At 42.8% G+C, this 22978-nt stretch overlaps 1 protein-coding gene across 1 annotated transcript in view; it reads right to left on the bottom strand.

Annotated features, from left to right (window-relative positions):
• SLC22A15 (solute carrier family 22 member 15) overlaps positions 1-22978 on the bottom strand; it is an 86097-nt gene that overhangs the window by 43803 nt on the left and 19316 nt on the right. Inside the window, exons 3-4 of the mRNA XM_044238984.1 lie at positions 1714-1846; positions 664-828 (exon numbers count right to left, since the gene is read on the bottom strand). Coding sequence (XP_044094919.1) covers positions 664-828; positions 1714-1846 — 298 coding nt within the window. The remainder of the gene's footprint in view (positions 1-663; positions 829-1713; positions 1847-22978) is intronic.

Here is a 22978-nt window from a genome sequence, read left to right as displayed (position 1 = left end):
CTGCTGCTCTCCCCACACTGTGTCTGAGCAAGCCCCCGTTGTGTTTCACAGGCCAACCACAACCACCTCCTCTATGACTCTTCAATTTCCCCTCCTCCAATGGGCCATTTTCCACACCTCTGCCATAGCTGTCCATCTGTCTCCTATCTGATCCTATAGCTCCACTATTTAATTCCCCCGCTGGCTTCTTACTGCATTTCAAATAAAAACAAGTTTCTCATTTGGCCCAGCACTGGGCCGATATCAACTGGTCCTCCCAACTTGTCTCTCCCCTGCCCAGGAGATAAATATTTAATAAAATACAGTAAGAAGGCACTGGGAAAGGAACGTCTAGGCTTTCTTACGTCTGTGCCACTTTTCAGTTTAAGGTGTAAACAGTTAATATCCTTCTGAAGAAACTGACACTCCTGGAACAATCTGTAGGCAAGCTCACCATCTATGAGGCAGGCGCCAGGGGAGACTGTCTACAGAGCAATATGAATAAAATGACTTGTTCAAGGTAAATGACTTGTTCAAGAGAACAAACTTTGGAAAGTAAATCTAATGGTGAGACGGAGAGCCTCAAGTCCAAGTGCGTTTTAGCCTCTGGGGTTCAAACGGCTCCCTGCGAGGTTTTCCGGGGCAGCTCACCATCTCTGTCATGTGCACGGAGTGAAGCAGTACCTGCGAGTGCCCAGTAGGCGGTGCCCACACATTCGTTCAGCAGGACGAAGGCCACCAGCGACATTCCTCCGTTCATCACGCCCACCAGGAAGCGAGTTATTGCAAAGATCGCATAAGAGGGGGAAAACCCATTTGCAATAGCAAATAAGATGTCAAGAGCAAAACCTAGAATTAGAGGAACAGCAGTCAATAACCCAGACATAAAACAGCATTTGATTAAAGTAATAAATTATACTAACTTTACACCTGTAAAGATAAATCTCTGTAAACTTAAATTTTTCTAAGCTATGCTTTTAAAAAAAAATTTTCTCTTAAAAACTATAAAGAAAAACTAAGGTTTATCTTTGTTTGTTACAAGTTGATAATCTGTCAATCATGCACAGTTTTCAATTATTCACAACAGTGTGGGAAATGGAAAAGTCCCAGCTCATGCTCAGCTTGTCAAAAGAACTATGCTGGTTCTTGGGGCGCCTGGGTGGCTCAGTGGGTTAAGCCGCTGCCTTCGGCTCAGGTCATGATCTCAGGGTCCTGGGATGGAGTCCTGCATCGGGCTCTCTGCTCAGCAGGGAGCCTGCTTCCCTCTCTCTCTCTGCCTGCCTCTCCATCTACTTGTGATTTCTCTCTGTCAAATAAATACATAAAATCTTAAAAAAAAAAAAAAGAACTATGCTGGTTCTTATAGAGCATATTTGAAATGAACCAACAGACAAGATACAAGGAAACAGATCTCGTACACTGGCTCAGTTCTCTTTAGAAATGTGGCATAAGTTAGAATTCCAGAGTTGCCAAAAGGACCATCATCTCTGAAAAGCTTAGGTGCAAATACGTGGCCTTCCCCAGGTATGCTGCTGGTGCCTTGAAAGCGCTTGGCCAGAATCAATCCTGGCTGCAGTGTGGCCTCTTGCTAGTATATTAAAAATCAGTTCTGTATCCACATGGCAATTTCCAGAGAACATTAAGGAAGTAAGTCCTCCTATTCAGTGCACGAACACTCTTTTTTTTTTTTTTTTTTATTCAGGAAGCAGTGCATGAACACTCTTAACTGATTACCTGTGAGATAGACTTTTTTCCTTCCAAAGCGATCCGAAAGCTGACCAAAGGAGATGACTCCCACAAACACACCACTGAAGAAGAAAGAGCTCGCTGCACTGACTTTGTAAGATCTGTTGGCAATTAAAAACCACTAAAGGAAGAGAAAACAGAAAAGACATTGAGATCACAGAAAAGGTGGATGGACTGTTAGGTATTAAAAAAATACAAATGCACAACCAAAACTTGTACACTGGAAACTCTTTACCGCAGAGTGGTAGAACACAGTGTGGTAGAACATCTATCCTGGACAATATCCAAGGAGGTTTTGTCTTCAGAAACACTAGAAATCATTATTATTATAATATGCTCCCATAATACACATCTTAATACAGCACTAAATATGGTATATAATAGCTACTTTTATTTAGGCACATCCCTCCTTATAGATCTTGAGAGAAGGAGCTGTGACCATCCATTCCCATTTCTCTGCTGCCCTAATATACCATAGGACATATATGAGGCAATCAATGAATAGTCCTTTTCACCAATAAGTTAATGGGTTTTAAGCCCCTTTAGCATTTTTCTTAAAAAATTGATCATAGAATTACCATATGATCCAGTAATTCCACTTCTGGGTATATGCATAAAAGAAGTGAAAGAGATTCAAACAGATATTTGCACCCTAGCATTCACGGCAGCATTATTCACAGATGTCAAATGAAGGTGAACCAAAATGTGGTAGATACACACTGGAATATTATGCAGCCTTGAAAAGGAATGAGATTTTTGGCAAGGGAGGTCATGATGAACCTTAACCTTATTCCAAGAGAAATAAGCGGACAAAAAAAGACGACAAATACGGTATGATTCTGCTTATGATGGGTTATTGTGATTTATAGTAAAAAATCTGTATTTAATGTTCCTGAAACCCCTGTAATTTCCTACAGAAGAGTCATAGGGGCATCTTTGGTTATGATATTTAGTTTTGATGCCAGTTCCTGAAATAACTTCAGAGTGTTAAAGGAGAAATGGGTGTCCTTTGTTATTTATAACAAGCCTCTTTCAACCACACTTGAGTTTATTTAATGAGGTGACTTCTGGAAAGCCCCTTAGATGGGGGCTGGTTGCGGGGAACCAACTCCATGATTAGACTAGGGTTGGAACATTCAGACCCATGTGGGAGGGAGGATCCCTGCCCTGCCCTTGGGGGAGGGGAAGAGGGACCAGAAGTTGAACTCATTGTCAATGGCTAATTATGTAATTATTTAATCAATGATGTCTATGTAATGAAGCCTCCCTAAAAGCACAAAGGGATAGGGGTTTGAGAAGCTTCCCAGTTGGTGAGCATAGAGATGCTGGTAGAGTGGGGCCCAGGAAGGGACTGGAAGCCTGCTCCCCTTCCCATATGCCTTGTCTTGTGCGTCTCTTCCATCTGGCCATTCCTGAGTTATCCTTCATGATGAACCAGTGATGTAGTAAGAGGTTTTCCTGAATTCTGTGAGCTGCTCTGGAAAATTAATCTATCCGAGGAGGAGACTGTAGGAACCTCTGATCTCTGGTCGCTCAGAAGCACAGGAAACAATGTGGACTTGCAATTGTCATCTGAAGGCACGCACAGGGTCAGCCTTGTGGGACTGAGCCTGGAAATCGGTGGGACCTAACGTTACCTCCAGGTAGAAGGTGTCAGAACGGAGTCAAACTGTAGGATACCCAGCTGACATGGTACAGCTGTGTGACATGGGAACCCACCACACTTGCCCCCACAAACCCCACCTCACACGTCTGGCGGAGGGAAGGGTCAGCAGGGAGACAGCGGACAGTGACGGAGGCACAGGAGGAAGGCGGTTCCTTCAACAGGAGTTGTCAAATCCAGAGACTGAAAGTCAAATAAAGACTCCCAGGGGTTGGAGGAATGGGGAGTTAATTGTTTCATGGGTACAGATTTTCAGTTTGGGAAGTTCTAGAGATGGACAGCAGTGATGGTTGCATGACAGGAGTATACTGAATGCCACTGTACCTTTAAAATAGCTAAAATATTACATTTTATGTTATGTATATTTTACCACAATAAATAAAACCAATCCCCCTTCACAGCCCCCTCTCCTGGAGTCCGTGAAGACAGGCTCAGAGAGCATCCCAACACACAAAAAGGTGCCTGCCTTGGCTGTCCCTTCACCTCTTGGACATCCCTTCCCAGGCTCCAACAAGCAGTCCTTAAGACTCAGAGCACATCTGACTTCTCTTGTATTTCCTGTCAGACCGTGATGCTGAAGATCCTGACCAGACAAGCTTCTGGACATCTCTCTGCAGCAGTACCAATAACAAAATTCATGAAATGAGGACAATAATACTCACTAGAAAATAAGTGAGGAGAATGCCCCCTCCCTAATGCTGGACTCGACTTCTACACTCCCCCATTCTTCACACACAGTTTTTTTTTTCCCTCAGATTTTATTTATTTATTTGAGAGAGAGAATGAAAGAGAGAGAGGGAGCACAAGAGGGGGAAGGTCTGAGGGAGAAGCAGACTCTTCCCTGAGCAGGAAGCCCAATGAGGGACTCAAGCCCAGAACTCCAGGATCATGACCTGACCCAACCCACTGAGGCCCCCAGGCGCCCTTCACACGCAGTTCTTAACAAGGTTAGTTAACTGCTTTTCCCAGCCCCTCATGGCTGAGAAATCATAAACTGTGGTGTCACTGCTTTTAGAAATAATAATCAGGATGTTACGGCTCCCGGTGGCAGTCATGGTACAAATAAGAGGGACGGAAGCAGTGTGACCAAAAAAAAGTGTGTCTGAGAAATGTTCCAGACAGTTTTTTACTCAGGTATTCAATAAATTGATTCATTTCTATTGAAGGTTAATGACTACACTAAGCACTGGCAATACAGATGTGAAGAAGCAGGACATGGTCCCTTCCCTCAGGGAGGGTAAGTGCCAGGAGAATAAACACAGAGGGAGAGACTGGGAAGGCACCTCTTCAAATAAGGTACTCAGGGAGGGCTTCTCTGGGGAGGTGACGTTTGCTCCTAAATGATAAGAAGTGACCCTCTCCTCCAGAAAGCTGTCCAGAGAACATGAGAATAAGTGCCCTACCCTAAGGTGAGGTGCCCCCAGTGCACCCCCAGTGGGGGCAGTATCATGAGGCCAGACAGGTGCACCGGTGTCAGATCACACAGGGCCTGGACCACAGTGAGGAGCTGAGGTGTTATTCCAGTGCAAAAGGAAAGTCCTGGATTACTGGATGTAAGATTCTAAAGATCACTATGGCCACTCTTAGGGAATGAATTACAAGACACAAAAGAGGGAGCAGGGAGGCCAGCGCACTAGCTCAGGAGACCATGGCGGCTTAGATGAGGGTGGGAGCAAAGGGGATGGAGAATTATAAGCACTTGGGCTGGATTTTGAGGGAAGAACTGGCAGGACTTGCTGACGAATGGCAGATGGTGAAGGACGGAGAATCAAGAGTTTCACCAAAGTTAACTGTGGCCAGTTGGTGGATGACTTTTACTGAGATGAGGAAGGTGGCAAGAGGAGATCACGTATGTGGTGGGAAAGAAAGAGCTTTGTTTGGACTTGCAGAGGTTAGGATGTCTATGAAACAGCCAAGAGATGATGCCAAGCAGATATCTGGACACAAGTCTTAAGCTCCAGGGAGAGGTTATGAGGTTTGTACCTATAGAGAGGGAAGAGGGTCAAGACTGGGGACCAGGACGCTTCCAAGTTCAGAGGCTGAGTAGGAAAAGCCCATTACAGAAAACTCGTAAGTAGGACTCAGGGAGATAGACAGAAAATGCAGAGGAGTGTGGTGTCACAAATGCTCTAAGAAGAAATCTGATTCAGGGAGGAAGGGGTGATCAAGCATATGGAATGCTGCTTTAGAGGTCAGGTAAGATAAGGACAGAGATGAGCGGTTATATTTAGAAACGAATGGACACTTAAAAATAACAATTTCAGTGAAGTGTGAAGGGAAGCCAGATTGGAGACAGGTGAGGAATGGGAGGAATTAGAGAATTGTTGGCAGCCGTCGTTTACAAAATGGTTTCCATAAGTTTTGCTGTGAAGAGGAGCCAAGAAGTGGGACAGTGGAGGGACAGGTTATCTGGGGCAAAGGTGATTGGCTTTTTTTGTTTTTATTTATTTTTTTTAAAAAGATTTTATTTATTTATTTGACAGACAGAGATCACAAGCAGGCAGAGAGGCAGGCAGAGAGAGAGGAAGGGAAGCACGCTCCCTGCTGAGCAGAGAGCCCGATTAGGGGCTCGATCCCAGGACCCTGAGATCATGACCTGAGCCGAAGGCGGATGCTTAACCCACTGAGCCACCCAGGCACCCCTGATTGGCTTTTTAAAAACATGTGTGCATGTTGATGAGAACAAGCCAGTACAGAAGATATTCTTGCAGGAGAAAAGTATCTGGAAAAGCAAGAAGGGATAGGTTTGAGGGTATGGCATAGAGAGCTTATTAGCCTTTCACAGAAGCTGGGAGATGTCACTGCCAAGTAAAGCGAGCAAGAGAGGAAAGCAGAAGGTGGGCTCAGAAGCAGGGAGCGAAGAAACTCCCACCTGGTTGCTTCGTTTTTTTTTTTTTTTTCATTGAAATTATCAAGTGAGGTCACTGGCTGAAGGAGAGCAGAAGTGGGGGGGGGATTTCAGGTTTCAGGAGGAACAGGACTAACTCCTCTCAGGAGTGGGACATGACCCATTCAAGGGAAACGCAGTGGGGTTGCCAAGCCATGGGGAATAGACATTTAAGCTCTGTGGCTACTAATTTTGTGAAGACGCTGTTGGAAGTTAAGCTTCCATGGAGCTGGAGACTTCCGAGAAGTACTACAGAGAGAGAGAGAGAGACGCACCAGGGCTTTGTGGGGATTTGCAAAGGAGTGATTATTATAATGGAATATGTGCTATTTATGGAGAAAGGGCAGACATAGGGGAATGGTGGGTAGAGAAATAATGTCACCATCAGAAAAATCCCCTACACCATTAACTTTCCTGGACTTCCCATTCTTGCCCTAAACTGAAACTTGGTTATCCCCTGCAGAAATCATTCAGTGAACCAGATCCCTCTCAACTGGAGGCTGCTTTCCCTTCTACACCCATGGACCTGAGAGCCTGGGATGGGAGAAGACAACCAAAATTTCAAAATCATCAAATCACCTGAAGATCACACTACTAGATGGTGTAATCCACTACCCTTCTAGAGCTGACAGAGATGCTAGCGTGTTTTAAAGTAACTACTCTTCCTCTCTTCCATAGTAATAGTATGTTGCTGGCATATGGCTATCCAGATTGAAGACTAATGTCCCAATATCTCTCACAATTAGGTATGACACGTTATCAAGTTCTGCACAATGAATGCCAATAGAAGCACCGTGTGGCAGGTGCTTTGTCTTAAGACTTCGTTTTAAGAGACAGCTGATTTACCCTTGGTCCCTTCTTCCTTTCTCTCCTACCGCTTAGAATGTCTATATAAAAGCTGGAGCTTTACCTGGGGCCATGATGAAGAGTGCCACATATTAGGGATGGTAAAGTTAAAAGTTAAAGGAGCCTGGGAACCTAAGAACAATGGGGTAGCACCAGGGCATTGGCATATTTTTTAAGTTCTCCAGATGATTTTCATAGGTAATCAGGTTAAGAACCCCTGTCCTAGACCTGGTCATCCTCAACAGCTGTTATCTCTAAAATCCCGATTTTGAACATCCTACTAGCTGTCCCCCCCAACTCCCTACTCTTCCAACTCACTTCCCCCAGTACCCTACTCCAAACTTGCTTGAAAACCTCTTCAAGACCCCTGGTCACCACACTCTATAGTAAGTACGGCCTGAGTCAGCAAAAAAAGATTAAATCGTGTGAAGAAGATCTGTATAGATCTTCTTAAGGATCTGTATAGAAAAGGGTAAAGTATATTGTAAATTTTCACGTAAAAGAGATTAGAAGAGTTCTAAAATTTGAAGGAGAAATTCTATTTTGTGAAAAATTAATTATTTTGTATTATAGACAGTTCTGTGGTAGAATTTTCAACTTGTGAGAAATGTCTGATGACATTTTTCTGGTGGAAAAATAATCAAATCTTAGATATATGGTTGGCCTAGAAAATGGAGGATGTGTTCGTCACAGGGATATTCCTTCTCCTACAATGACGAATAAACAAGGCCTCACTGTACTCATTTTTAATACCTTGAAGTTCACACAACTTCTTTTTATGTTTTTCATGGTGTTAGTGTCTGCTTTGGTGTTTGCATGCCTTTCCAATGTAGCCAGCACCTTTAGATTTGATTATCCCGCACCTCAATTTTTGCTAGTCTGTTTATATGGCCAAGATGTTTAAGCTCATACTGATCTGTCTCCTGCTTATTTAATAAAAAACAGCTAATGTGTCTTGTCAATAATCAACTGTTCTGTTGACCACATCTGCAGAACTTCTCAAATCCAAGAAAAAGGTCATAATAATCATCCTTCCAACAATAGGAAAGCTGTCAACTTGGATGGCAGTTTTAGGAAAAAGTAGCCTTCGGGATGTTTGACTGGCAAATTCCAAATTCTGATTCTTGGGCTGCCAGTTTCATGTGTGTCAAAGTAATTTCTAGTAATTGTTCTTCATGCCAATGCTGACTGGGGTAATGCACTTCTTATTTCTCCTGGAATACATTCAGGAATGGGCAAAAAAATCTAAAGCCATTGTTAAATTTTTGAAAAAGCAAATTAAAGCATGCAAAGGACTCCCTGACTAATGCAGAACTCGCTGACTAATCCAGGTAAACTGGGCATGGTGGATTCAGAAACGTCAAGTCAAGGACTTAGGACAGTGTGTTTACAACCAGCTTTCCATGTACACCATCCCCCAACATGTGAGATTTCGGTTTACGGTTTTGTTTCCGACTTCTAAAACCTTTCCAATATACTTTATGTATGTATCACATACCTATTACGTGATCTAAAGAGTTTTATTTTGGCAAGGCTCAGACAAGATACACTAGGACAGTGGCCCCTGTAGTATTTCAAAAGATGTACTGGAATGACTTACTTTTAAAGTTTTGGAAAGAGGTCACCCACCAGACTAGACTCAATTGCTAGCACATGTTCTTGTCCCTTTGGTCGATGCTTCGTACCAAGGTAAAATCCAAACCAGGGTATCACCAGGACATTGGAAACTAAACTATAATAAAACTAAATGTGACGACTGTTACATGCTTGAAAAATGTACTTTTTATGAGGCTTTAAATTGTAAAATTCATAAATTTATAAGTCATTTGAACCCTTAAGTGGCTAGAGATTATTAAAGGGATGACTTTCCTATTATTTTTTTAAATGACAAGCCAAATTCTAAAGCTAGAATGTCCTTTTTATAGTAATTCATATCAAATTGAAAAATCACTTGCAAATTGAAAAAGCTGGAAATCTTCTTTCCCCATACATTAACAGAAGAGGAAGAACAGAAAAACAAAATACTTTCAGGATGACCTAGCTAAATCTATTTTTGTCTTGTAACCAGCATCTGTATTTTTTAATCATAAGATTATCAGAATCATTAAGTTCATAAGCCAGGTATGTATTATACTGTATTCTCAAGAAGGATTTGAGGGGGCTAGAATTAAAGGCATCAGCACAATCATTCACTCATCAAAAGAAAGCAGACCAGAGGGAAATTCAGGTATCTGCAGCAGGTGTCTTAAAAATAAAAGATGAAAGGAATACAGATATGGCAAATGCTGGTGTTGAGTACAGAGCCAGATGCCGCGCAGAACCATCCAGCTCTTAAGGAAGGAAAAAAAGGCACACAAGCAGAAGTGAAGAGTGTTGACTACTGACTGGGTAGGAGGGAAGCATCCAGGAGGTTTTTTAATATTTGGACTCTTACTGCTCAGACGTGAAGAATAAGACAGCACTTCCGTAAAGTAGGTGGATGTCAAGAAAAGGTGCTCCAGCTACAACACGGAGAGTGGAACAGACACGTCAAAGGTCTTTACGGGGATCCAAACCAGCCTGGATGGGGCGGGTGCTTCAGAGAAGAGAATGGATTCAAGCTGGAAATCGAGATGTGGGTAGAGCTCCAGAATAGCTCTTATTTGACACCAAATAAATCAATCACAGACTGAGTGAGGCTTGAAGATAAATTCTAAAGGAAATAACAAAATGTCTTTTAGCATCTCCCTTGAAATCATCAAACCTTCAGCTTTAAGGAAATGTCAGAAGTCAAAGCAGTAGCTTTTCTGAAATGGCAGAAAGGGAGATCTAAAAAAAATTAATTAATGCTTTAAAGTGGACTGTGTACTTACACAATCCTAAAAACAAGATTAATACCAACTGATGGAAACTATGTATCAGAGATCTATCAAACGGGAAGGCTCAGCACCTTACAACCAGATAATTAAAAACTAACCACTGGAGGGGGGGATGAACCATGAGAGACCGTGGACTCTGAGAAACAAACTGAGGGTTTGGAGGGGGGAGGGGAGTAGGGGCTTAGGTGAGCCTAGTGGTGGATATTGAGGAGGGAACGTATTGCCTGGAGCACTGGATGTGGTACATAAACAATGAATCTATGAAAAAATAAAATAATAAAAATAAAATGTTCTACTCCAAATTCCCTGACCCCAAAAAATACAGTATTAAAAAAAACAACAACCAGCTTTCACATAATATTCTCCCCTAATCCCAACAACCATCTTTTATAACAGGTATTATTATTATTATTCTCATTTTATAGATGACGCAGCCATAGCTCAGACACAATCACCCTAGAGAAAACCAGGGAGCCTGCGCCCGATGCAAACACTGGTCTCAAAACCACCTTCTCTGAGTACCATATGCTTGAATTAGCTAAACCACGTGTGCCTTGTGCTTGGGAACACGAGAAGGCTAGGAGTGCAGAGAACTGAATAATGCACTTAAAAATTAGCTTCCAAAGTGTTTTATTTGGGGGGGGGAGGAGGGATTTATCACATTCCACAGGATAGGTTTTAAACACAGATACCTACCATTTCTATATTTTTTAAAGATTAATTAATTTAATTAATTAAAACAAGTCTTATTTATTTAATATTAATTAAAATAAATCTTGTTTTTTATTATTTGCACATTTTAAAAATTTTATTATCTTATTTTATTATTTGCACATTATTGTTTGCATTATTTTTTAAATTATATGCACAAGTTGAGAGGTGGGGCAGAGGGAGAGAATCTCAAGCAGACTCCCCATTGAGCACAGAGCCAGATGCCAGGCTTAATCCCAGGACCCATAAGATCATGACCTGAGCCGAAACCAAGGGTCAGACATTCAACCGACTGAGCCACCGAGGTGCCCCCCTCAAATTTCCACATTTTTAATTGAACTACTATGTACTATTTGACATCCTCATATACCCACATGGCACAAAAACGCACCCCCAGCTTGTTCGCTTTTTTCCCTCTGCTGAACAGCATGATGCTATCCCTTCCCTAAGGCACCGGAATACAGGTTATGAGATGCTTTTTAAATGGGTCATGAAAGAGATGAAAAAGCAAAAGGAACCCCCCCTTCAATGAACTCTTGAGAATTCAGACACTTATCCAGCCTCTGCCTGAGCAACTTCTCACCAGCTCTGTCAATGTCATAGATCTGTCTGGCTCTGCTTCCGTTTTTTCCTGTGACCTGAACTGTGTGTTCTTCCCCTGCCGCATCCTGCCAATGTATGGTGACATTTCATGGAGTAAGAGTTGAGAAACGTGCAGTAGCCACAGACCACTCTAACGGAAGAGAGAGTACATGGTAAATAAAAACCGTGCACCCTCAGCAATCCAAGCAGTGGTCCTCTCCCTTCCTGAGGAGGCTGTGTGTGCCTGTCCTTGTTTGGGCCCACAGCAGGTGAATGCAAATGACGCCTCACTCACAAGTGAATAATGGAGGCCACTGGCATGCAGAGCCCCGGGGAGGGCACAGCTCCCCACAGGAAGGCAAACATCCATCACCCCACTTTTGTGTGACACCTCCAGGAACTGGCTGCCCTCGGCTCAGGCTGTGCCCCCAGCCCTCCCTCATCCCCAGTGAGCTCCTATTCACCCTCCCCAGCCCTACCTGACCCACTGGAGCTGACCACGTTCTCCATCCTGCCAGAAACCTATTTTTGCTTCAAATAACGGTGTTCCGTGAGCTACACGTTGACTTGTCTCTCAAGAACAATGGCGTGACCTTCTTTCAGACATGCTGGCGTCTAAGGGCTTATGAGACGGGGCCAGCACTTACGAAATGTTTGCCAAACTCTTTCTGTAACAAGAGTGAGGGCTCTGGTTTACAGGCATCTTCACATCCGATGGCTCAATGTCATGACCTCGCAGATCAAGTCGTGAGCTTGTGGACAGGCAGGGCAGGAACTGCCTCCCGCGTCCTCTGGGAGCCACTGAGGGCTGTTCTCTCGACAGGAAGAATGAGGGAGATCTGGAATCAGAGGGGTTTCCTTTTTCTGTCTGACATCTAGAATCCTCTGGCTTTTTCTTTCGCCTCTACATTAATGAGAAAGAAAGCTACGGAGAAAAAGAGCCCCCACAGAACTATGGCAGTTTTCTGGTTAGAAAGGCAGCATCTGTGCCCCTGAAACATACTTCCCAAAGCCTGTGGGACAGAAGCAGTGTGGCCCCTGCAAGCCCCTTCATGGGCCCAGAGATACCCCTCTGAGAGAAGCAGGGCGCAGGAAGAACAGTACTGTCCACAACCCACGGAGCATCATGGAGCCCGCAAGCCAGGTGGGAGCCATGGCAGGTGTCTGAGGGGCACCCAAGCCCCTGGCATGGCTGCTGGGTGTCTCCTAAAGGAGAACTGCTCATGAGCCTGCGGCCCACCACTAGCCCCGACTCAGACCTCCCTGCGGTGGGGGACAGACCGCATGGCAGAGCCCACTTGATCCTAAAGAAGAAGGAAGACAAAGGAAGCTCCCCGCAGCAGTTCAGACAGCCCAACCAAAACGGGCAGACAACGCACGGAGCTCTTTGCCATCCCCCGTCCTGCTTTGGTAAAAACCAAGTCGGAGGACAAGGGCCAGAGCCTGACCCAGCCCCTCAGCGTCTCCGTGTCTCGAGAGTGCAGGGCTGGAACAAGCAAGTAAACGCGTCCCCCATGTGCCTGCAGGCCATTCCTCAGGGAATCTGCACGCAAGCAGCAGGCCGCTTACGGCTCTCGGGAATATTCTCGGGGCTCGGTAACAAGCCCAACCAAGCTGCAGCCCTCCCCCGTCCTGTCACCCCATAAACATATTCACCGCTTCGTACGGGAAGATCTCGCTTCAGGAGAAAATCAGGGAATCAGAGGCGTCCAGTGACTCGGGAGTGCTTGGACGGGGCATTTCAGGGATGGTTTCACGGTGATTAACTAACTTGCTTCATTTCAATGTAGTTGTCACTCTGAATTACCACTTAATGGGTGAAGTGTGCAGGCTATAACAATCAGTGGTACTGGCATAAGGAAGCAAGACATTAAAAAAAAATTAGCCCCTAAAGCCATTATTGCAGTGAATTTTTCAAATAGTTTTAATACTCGGTCTTTTGACCCCAGGGTATGGCTTAGGGAAAATATATTAATCTCAAGATAATAATCAGTCAATTTCAGTTCTTCAGTATCGACGATGATATTAAAGATTCCAACCTTACTCTTTTTGGTTGCAAACATTAATTAAGCATGATAATTGTGTGCCTCCGTGATATTTGGTACTTTCTGAATGAGTCAGAGCTCGGGGAATAATTTGAATACGGCAGACAGCAATTTGCTACATAAATTCACCCTGATGGCTATTAGCTCATTTTAAAATAGTCAAGACTTCTAGATCAGAGGGGTTCTTTTTTGCATTAATACCAAGTTAATCACATCTACATAACCTTTTATTCACCCTTCCCCAAACCCTCTATGAATAACTTCTGCAAGCCCTGACCTGAATGTAATAAGGGGCAGGTGGGGGGTAGCTTATGGGGAGGTAGTTTTAATAAACGCATTTTTAACACAATCTCCTCCAACTATAGGGTTTTATAGGCTCTACCTTGATACTTATTTTCAGGGGTCTTATGTGAGAGGTCAATGGGCTTTACTTTGCTTTCTTTTTAACTCTCATTTTATACTAAATAATTTCCTTAAAAACTATATAGTGTCTCTAGACCACGCATCTGTATATTAAGGATATTTACCAACTAATGGATAAGCTACCAATGGCTCCAGAGCCAGTTTCAATGCTGGCTTACCACTTCGGAAATTTGAAGGAGATCCCGAGGAACTACAGAGGTCATGAAAACTGAATTAATGCTAGAAATTCATGAAGGGTTTGGTTGGGGACCACATCCACCGAAACAAAGATGAGCTCAACAGGGGGTGCAGAGACAAGCAGCCCTTAAAAAGGCGTGGGCTAAGGAACAGCCCACCTGGCATGGCTGGACCCAACGGCTCCTTGAGCCTTCTTCTCTTTATTCTTTCCCCCACCGCCGCTGCTCCTGTCAGTTTGGTAGTGGCCGCAGGAAACATGGAAGCTACCCATACCACCTGTTTTAAACTACTCCAGGACTTGGAACACCGCTCACACAGGGAGGGCTCCGATGTCCTAGGCAGAAGGAGAGTGCGGGAACTCGCACAGGGCTCCCACACTCTGCGTGCTGGGCATAAAGGTACGTGAGCCAGACACTTTACTTGTACCTTGAAATAAAATGCAATGGCTTTAAGGAAAAGATGAGCTCTGCACTAAAAATGTAAAGCAGACAAGCATCCTCTTGGGTCTGCCTCAGGAGAGATGTGGGTGGTACTGGCCCCCGCAGGGCAGCGGGCTGCTGAGCCCGATGCAGGCAAACCTCCACGGAGCTCGGGGGCTGCAGCTTGTCAGACCTCGTTCTCCCTGGCTGTTTTTGGTTCTATCAGTAAACTGCCAAGTTTCTTTGGGCTTGACAATTACTAAAGCTTAATGGGATCATTACTACTCCAGTAGTATTTGTGTGTTTTTGGTTTTGGGGGGGGGGGTTTGGGAGAGCTGAGGGGAATTGCTAGCCAGGATCCTCACCGGATGGAAACAAACATCCTGTGAGTTGCATGATCACCTTGGGGAAGGCAAGCTAGCTGTGGAGTGAGATTCACAGGTAGGCTCATTCCCTCTTTCCTTCTGCTTCGGTCACATGCCCCCGGAATCTATGGCCAGGCTCCTCCATTTACTGTGTAACATTGAGGAAATCGCCAGCTACTCTGAGCCCACACATTCTGGTATGTTTCCATTTGCAACAAACATCATGACTATTACCCTTCCTCCTTAGAATTCACTGTGTCAGAGGCAAATCCAAACAGGTGATGGGCAGCCCAGGGTAGGTATTTATTTGCTCATGTGCCATTGTCCTACAGTCACCTGGCTAACCTTCGTTCCCATCAATCCACTGACCCACGCTTGCACCCACTCCTCCCATGAGGAGCCAAGTTCCTCCCCCTGTTCTGCATGGAGGTGCTTCCGGGCTGCCCAGGATGGCTGGCAGCTGCTGGGGGACCCTGGAGCCCCGGACCCCGCTCCTCTTCACTGACAGCAGTGAAGCACCTAGCTCTTTTTTTTTTTTTTTTTTTTTTAAAGATTTTATCTATCCATTTGACAGACAGAGGTCACAAGTAGTCAGAGAGGCAGGCAGAGAGAGAGGGGGTAAGCAGGCTTCCTGCTGAGCAGAGAGCCCGACGCAAGGCTCAATCCCAGGACTCTGGGATCATGACCTGGGCCGAAGGCAGAGGCTTCAAACCACTGAGCCACCCAGGCGCCCGCACCTAGCTCTTTTAAATCCTGAAATGCCAGCTGAGATATCATTAAACCTAAAGGCTTCTGTTATGGGGGGACAGAAAAAGTCTGAAAATCACTGAGATAGTAGAAAAAATATGAGCTCACTGAACCCAGACCAGTGACTTATTAAATATGTGATTTAGGGCAAATTCTTTAAATTCTCTTCATGCCTACCGTTTCATTTACAGCTCAGGGCTGTTAGCAGGACACACTAAGCAGCAAGCGGGGAAGGTCTCTGGGAGAAGCCTCTCACAAGAGACCAAATGAAAAGGTAGTCACGGTTATCTGCCTCTTTCCTGTCCTCTCCCTACCAAGCCTCATGAAGCTCATCTGCAGCTCCAAGCTCTCGGTATGGAATGGTCTCACTGCTAGTGAGGATCCCAAGGGGACCGTGGGCTTCTGTCTGTACCCCTCCATCCACAGAGAGGGCAGCAAGCCACGACCACCCTCGTGAAACATCATGAACCCACGCAGGCTGGAAGCAGCTGGTTTAGCATCTGGGATGCTCCAAAAATAACTCACCCCAAATCATGATGTCAGCATCCCCATGGAGCATTCCTTGGAGATCCCGCAGAGCAGTGGTGTGCAGACATCCCCAGCTGTGTAGCTGGACCACCCCACTCCCACCTGTAACTGCCATTCTGGACACATCTTGAGGCACCTGCTGGAGACTGAGGATCCTTGTCTGCACAGAGAGTATCTGTGCCTTGAGATCCACCCGAGGTAGATAACTGCCTGACCTTCTGAATGGATGGGAGCCCGAAGTGTGCCTCTCCACCCTGGGAGGAACGTAGCGGGCATTGATCAATCTATAATGACAGACGTATAATCCGGATGGATAGCGGCATATACATCCAAGTATTTGTGCATCTCGGGAATGAGAAAGGGCAGGTGAGTAACAGGAGGAGGGTGAGGGGGTAGGGAAGAAAGAGTGAGAGACAAAGAGAAAACGAGGCAGAGACACACACCGAGAATGAGGCAATAACATGGGAGAAAGAGACAGAGACAAAGGCAGGACAGAGAGAGTGAGTGAGGCAGAAACACAGAGAAAGGCAGAGAGAAACAAATGGGGGGCAGAAGAGAAAGCCAGAGAGACTCAGACTGAAAGGGATGCGGGAAGAGAGACCCAGGTGCCAAAAGACAAAATGATAGGGACCGGGAGAAAAAAGGAGAGAAAAGAGAGAGCAAGGGGGAGGAGAGGAGGGAGGGAAGGAGACAAACACACAGTCCCAGTGTGACAAAGAAGCCAGATGGCAAGAAGGACAGTGACTCACAGATGCGCCCCAGCTGTGATCAGGGAGACATGACAGGAGGGTAAGCTGAGGCCATTTTAGCCCACCCCCCATTTTTTTCTCAGAGCTGCTTTAAACATCAGCCCTTGCTGAGAAAGTACTCCATCCTATTTCTCCTGCATCTACCAATCTTTATCTGGGGAGCAGTAGGTCTCTGGGCTCCCTTTTCTCCATATTCAGTCTCCAGCCAAGCGCTGTAACCAGTGAGCCCCTGGGTGCTGGCCCAGGACGTGGCCTGGGGACCAGGGTACCCTTTCCCACTGTTCGGGAGTATTGGGTCTGATGGCATTTTCCCTCCTTGGCTGGCACATAAGTTTTCCTTAGCATCAGGCAAGCAATAGGTGCTCAAAGAATATTTACTAATAATGGTGTCCCTTTGGTAATAGGTAAAAGGGCTCCCAATTATAGATTTCGGTAGTATTAATTTAATTCAATGCCATTGAAATGTACTGAGGTCTGCTGTGCTGAAGTACAGTATTGCTATGGGGTCTGATTTACCTCTCAGTATGAAGCACAAACTATGGGATATTCTGCATAAACATTACTTAGCTCCCAGGCAGGTGAAGGAGCATTCTAGTTGAGGCTGCGCTGTCCAGTGCTGGTCAGCTGGCCTTCTCTTAGAAAGCCCATTCTCCACAGAGAGCTCTTGCAAGGACTTCCATCATCCAAGTCTCTATCAGCCAAGCTTGTTTGCTTCTATCTGATTAAAATAGTGGCCTTCTGACTAGCAATGATGACTGTAAAAAAAAAAAAAAAAAAAAAAAGGGGCGATCTCCAGTTAAATTAAAGACACCCAACATACATGAATTAGCTCAATATATTTTAGAGACATTCACTGCCCTTCTGTGAATTTGTGAGACGATCCACGGTGCTCTGTATTCTTTATACAGGAGTGATGCCCTAGACTAAATTCCCCCCTTGGTCCTGAGACAGTATGAATTCTGGAAGAATCTGCTTGCATCTGGTGGGGAGAGGAAGTATCAGTACCTCCCTATGGAAAACTGGGAGTTAGACCTGTTGTGTAAACAGTATTCAGAACACCAATAAAACCACAGAGCTAGGACTTCTAAAGCATGCAAGATATTTTATTCTGGGCTTCTCTGATAATAAGAATTAAGTTAATAGATATTTCGACATGTGGCAGAATTTGATCTTTGATTGTAATGTGGTAATGGGTTTGTTGGAGGTGCAGACTTACCGCTCTCACCCACTGCAAAATCCTATGAGGGTAATAAACAGAACAAAGGCCTTTTGGAGAAATGGCTAATTCCACAGTTGGAGTAGGGGAGATGAAAGATGAATCTGGAATATCTTTTATGCCAAAAATTTTTTAAGTGCTCAAAAAAGCCCAAAAGTGATGGGAACATCAAAAGGACACAGGAGGACTTTCAGCTCCAGGAAAATGGAATAAATGTACTTTTCCCTATTTCTCCCACTACATATTACTAAAAACCCTGGACATCACAAACGAAACAGACATAAGACAACTCTGAAAGATGGAGAGAAGATCAGCTAGGACCCCGGGACCCAAGGAATGACCCAGTGGTGAGTCCCTGGGCTTCTCTCTGCCTCACATACCCAATCCAGACTCAGTGCTGGAGAAGACAACAACTCAGAAATGCCAAGAGGAACGACAAAAGAAGCCCCTACCTAGAGCACGCTTGGTAGGGCCTTTCCAAAGGCCCAGGAAAGGGGCAGCCCAGCAGGGCAGAACATTTTTTAGACAAGAACTGCTTTATGCCAGCCATTCATCTCCACAAAACAAAAACAAACCCAAAAAGAGCTATGGCTTCAACCCCATTCACAGGAACAAAGGCTAAGTGGAGAACATAAATATGCCCCCTTCCTTGGCTGGGCAGTAACAAGTCACCCCACTTCACTCCATTTGTATGTTTCAGAAAAAGACAAGCAGGGAGCTGGCACTTTCATTCCTGCTGCCTACAGTGAGGAACCCTCCATACCATCACCACCATCACACTATTCAGTGTGAGCACCTGGGAGACTGGATCTCCACCACCACAAGGTAGTAAGAAGGCACCTCTCCCCTCTTCCTGTGCCAGAGCTGTGTCTGAGAACAGAGACTTAACTAAGGCCCAGAACCTCTTAACATAATCCCTGTAACTTTGGGTTTCAAACAAAAGTAATTCGTGATGCCAACAACTGGGAAAATCTCAAAGTAGAATGAAAAAAGGCTACTGAGATGCTGGAGATGTTAGAACTATCTGAGAAAGATGTTAAAGCTGCCATCACAATAATGCATCGAGGAGCACCTATGAACATGCTCAAAACATATAACAAAATAGACTCGGTGAAAATACAGAAAGTCTCACCAAATAAAGAGAATATATTTTAAAAAGAACAAGATGAAAAGTTTAGAACTAAAAAAAAAAAAAATGAGTAGGTTCAACAGCAGAATGAAAGGGACTGAAGAAAGAATCAATAAATTTAGAAATAAAGCAACAGAAAATATCCAATATGAATACAAAGATAAACCAGACAGAAGAAAACGAACAAAACTACAGAGTTCTTTGAGGCTATAACAAAAGAACTAATATTTCTGTCATTGGAGTTCTGGAAGGAAAGGAGAAAGGGAGATGGGCTTAAAAAAGGGTACTTGAAAAAATAATAGCTGAAAAGTCTCAATTTGTCAAGAACCATAAACCTTAGCTCTAAGAAGCTCAGTAAATCCCAAAGAGGATAAACCTGTAGAAATCCACACCAAGAAACATCATAATCTAACTTCTAAACATTAGTGACTAAAACACTAAAAAATCTTGAAAGTAGCAAGAGGGAAGTGGCACTTTCCCTATAGGAAAAACATAGTTCGAATAAGAGCATATTTCTCATCAGAAATCATAGAGGCCAGAAGAAAGTGGCACCGGAGTTTTTAAATGCTGAATGAAATGAACTTTCAAACAAGAATTTTATTACCAATGAAAACAAGAGATGGGGAGAAATCAAGATATTCTTAGATGAAGGAAAACTAAGAGAATGTGTCACCATCATAATTACTCTCAAACCGTGGCTAATAAAGGTTCTCTAAGATCTTGGAACATCAGGAAGGAAAAGTTGAGGTAAAGTTGAGGTAAAGTCCTGACAACATTGGTAGACTGTTATAAGCTATGTATATATAATTCAGTGCCAAGAGCAATCACTAAGAAGGCTATACAAAGAGATACATGCAAAAATACTACAAATAAGTGAAAATAAGATACTAAAATGTTTAATAACTTATACAAAAAGGAAAAATTAAAGAAAAAACAGAGAATAGAAAACAAACAAACAAAAAAACCCAGAAGAGGTAAGTTCTAGCATATAAATAATTATATTAAGTGTAAATTATCTAAAAACACAAATAAAGACAGACAGTGATGGTATGGATTTAAAAATTTGACCCAATTTGGGCACCTGGTGGCTCAGTCGGTTGAGTGGCTGCCTTCGGCTCAGGTCATGATCTTAGGGTCTGGGAATTGGGTCCTACGTTGAGCTCTCTGCTCAGCAGGGAGTCTGCTTCTCCCTCCCACTCTTCCCTTTTTGTGTGTGCGCTCTCTCTCTCTCTAAAATATATAAAATCTTTTTTAAAAATGACCTAATTCTATGCTGTCTACAGGAAACTCACTTCACACATAATGATATATGTAAGTTGAAAGTAAAAAGGGCAAAAATACATATCATGCTAATGACATTAATTGAAGAAAGCAGGAGTGGCTACATTAGTATCAAACCACATTTCATAGAACATAGAAACATAGAAAATTACTAGGGACATAGAGGTATATTACAAACTTATTTTTTAAAAAGTAAATCCACCAAGAAGATATAGCAATCACCAAAATGTATAGACTAAACAACAGAGCTATAAAATATATAAAGGAAAAATTGGGAGCAGTATAAGGGAAAATCCAGCAAATCTACAGTAATAATAGAAGACATATACACTCCTCTCTCAACAATCTCTAGAATAACTAGGCAGAAAATCAGGAAGTATACAGAAGAAATCAACAATACTATCAACCAACCAGGATCTAAGTAATATTTATCAAACACTCCACCCAACAGCAGCAACTGCTTCAAGCATCAATGGAACATATACCAAAAGAGACCACATCCTGAGTCATAAAAGAAACCTCAACAAATTTAAAAGAATTGAAATCATAAAGAGTGTCCTCTGACCATAATGAAATCAAACTAGAAAGCAAAACCAGTAAGTTAAGAGGAAAATCCCTCAATACTAGATAATTAAACAAGAGGCTTCTAAATAATCACTGGGTCAAAGAGGAAGTCATAAGGAGAAAAAATATACATTGAGCTAAATGAAAATAAAAATACAACATATCAAAATTTGTGGGACATAGCTAAAGCAGTCCTGAGGGGAAATTTTATAGCACTAAACACTTAACGAAGACTTATTAAAAATCTAGGCTACCAAGTTTATAACCTAAAAAAGAAAAAGAAACCCAAAGCAAGCAGAAGAAAGGAAATGATTAAAGGTAAGAGCAGAAATCAATACAATTAAAAATAGAAAAATAATAGGGAAAAAAATCAATGAACAAAATCCTGGTTCTTTAAAAAGATCAGCAAAATTGACAAACCTATATGACAGACAAGTAATTAAATCAGAAAGAAAAGACACAAATTACCAGTATCAGGGCACAAGAGAGAAGATTTGATTCAGACTCTGCAGACATCAAAAGGATAATAAATACAGTGAACAACTCAACACACATAAATCTGACAACTTACATGAAATGGACTAATTCCTTGAAAAGTACAAACTGTCACAATTCACAATTTAAGACAAACCATTTAAATATCCCTATAATCTGTAAGAAAACTGAATTCATAATTTTAAAACTCCCAAAAAAGAAATCTAAAAAAAAAAAAAAAAAAAAAAGAAGGCCCAGATGATTTTACTAGGAGTTCTACCAAATATTTAAAGAACACCAATTCTACCCTGACACCAAAACCAGACAAAGGTACAAAAAAGAGAAAACAACAGATCAATATCCCTCATGTATACAGAAGCATAACTCCTTAACAAAATATTGGCAAATAGAATTCAGCAATATATAAAGAGGATATACCATCCAGAGATGCAAAGCTGGTTCAATATTTTGAAGTTAATTCCAACAATCCACCATAGTAGAAGGTGGAAAGAAAAACCCCCATGATCATTGCAACTGATGCAGAAAGTTGCAAGTTGATTTATTTGACAAAACTCAATACATGTTCAAAATTAAAAAAAAAAAAATTGGAATGGGGGGCCTTCCTGAACTTAATAAAGAACTTCTACAAAACCTACAGGCAACACTGTACACTAGAAAACCAAAGCTTCCCTCCTATGGTTGGAAACATGCTGGAATGTCCATTCTCACCCTCCATTCAACATAGTGCTGGAGGTTCTAGTGGGGAGCAATATGGCAACAGAATGAAATAAAAGGCATATAGACTGGAAAGGGAGATTTTTGACATGATTATCTAGAAAATCCCAAAGGGCCTCCCAGAATTAATATGTGAGTTCAGCAAGATCACAAGCTACAAGAAGAACATGTATCAACTATATTTCTATTTACTAGCAATGAACATGTGCACACCAAAAATTAAAATATAATACCATTTACAGACACTCCAAAAAAGAACATATTTAGGTGTAAATCTAACAAAATATATACAGGACTTATATGCTAAAGACTACAAAACACTGAAATCAAAGAATCTCTAACACATATCGTGTTCATATATTGGAAGACAAAACATAGTAAAGATGTCAATTCTCCCCAAATTGATGTATATAGGTTTACTGAAACTCCTATAAAAAATCCCAAAAAGATTTTTTGTAGGTATAGAAAAAATTATTCTAAAATTTATATGGAATGTCCAAAGAACTAAAATAGCTAAAACAATTTTGAAAGAATAAAAAGGAATCAATCTACCCAATTCCAGAACTTATTATATAACTAAAATAATATAACTCAACTGAGAATCTGCAGAGAATTATGCTGAGTGAGAAAAGCCAATCTCAAAAGGCTATATACAATACAATTCCATTTTTATAACATTCTTGAAATGACACAAGTATAGGAGAAGAGATTAGTGGTTACCAGGGATTTGGGACAGGCTGGCAAGGAAGTGGTTGTGGCTAGACACACACAAACATACACACACACCATGGGGGACCCTTTTGGTGATGGAAATGTTCTGTGCCTTAGCCATATCAGTGTCATTACTCTGGCTG

This window comes from Neovison vison, chromosome 2 (assembly GCF_020171115.1).
Source record: "Neovison vison isolate M4711 chromosome 2, ASM_NN_V1, whole genome shotgun sequence".
Taxonomy (NCBI): Eukaryota; Metazoa; Chordata; class Mammalia; order Carnivora; family Mustelidae; genus Neogale; species Neogale vison.
The sequence above is the reverse complement of the archived record's forward strand: the minus strand, read 5'-3'. Positions and strand labels throughout refer to the sequence as shown.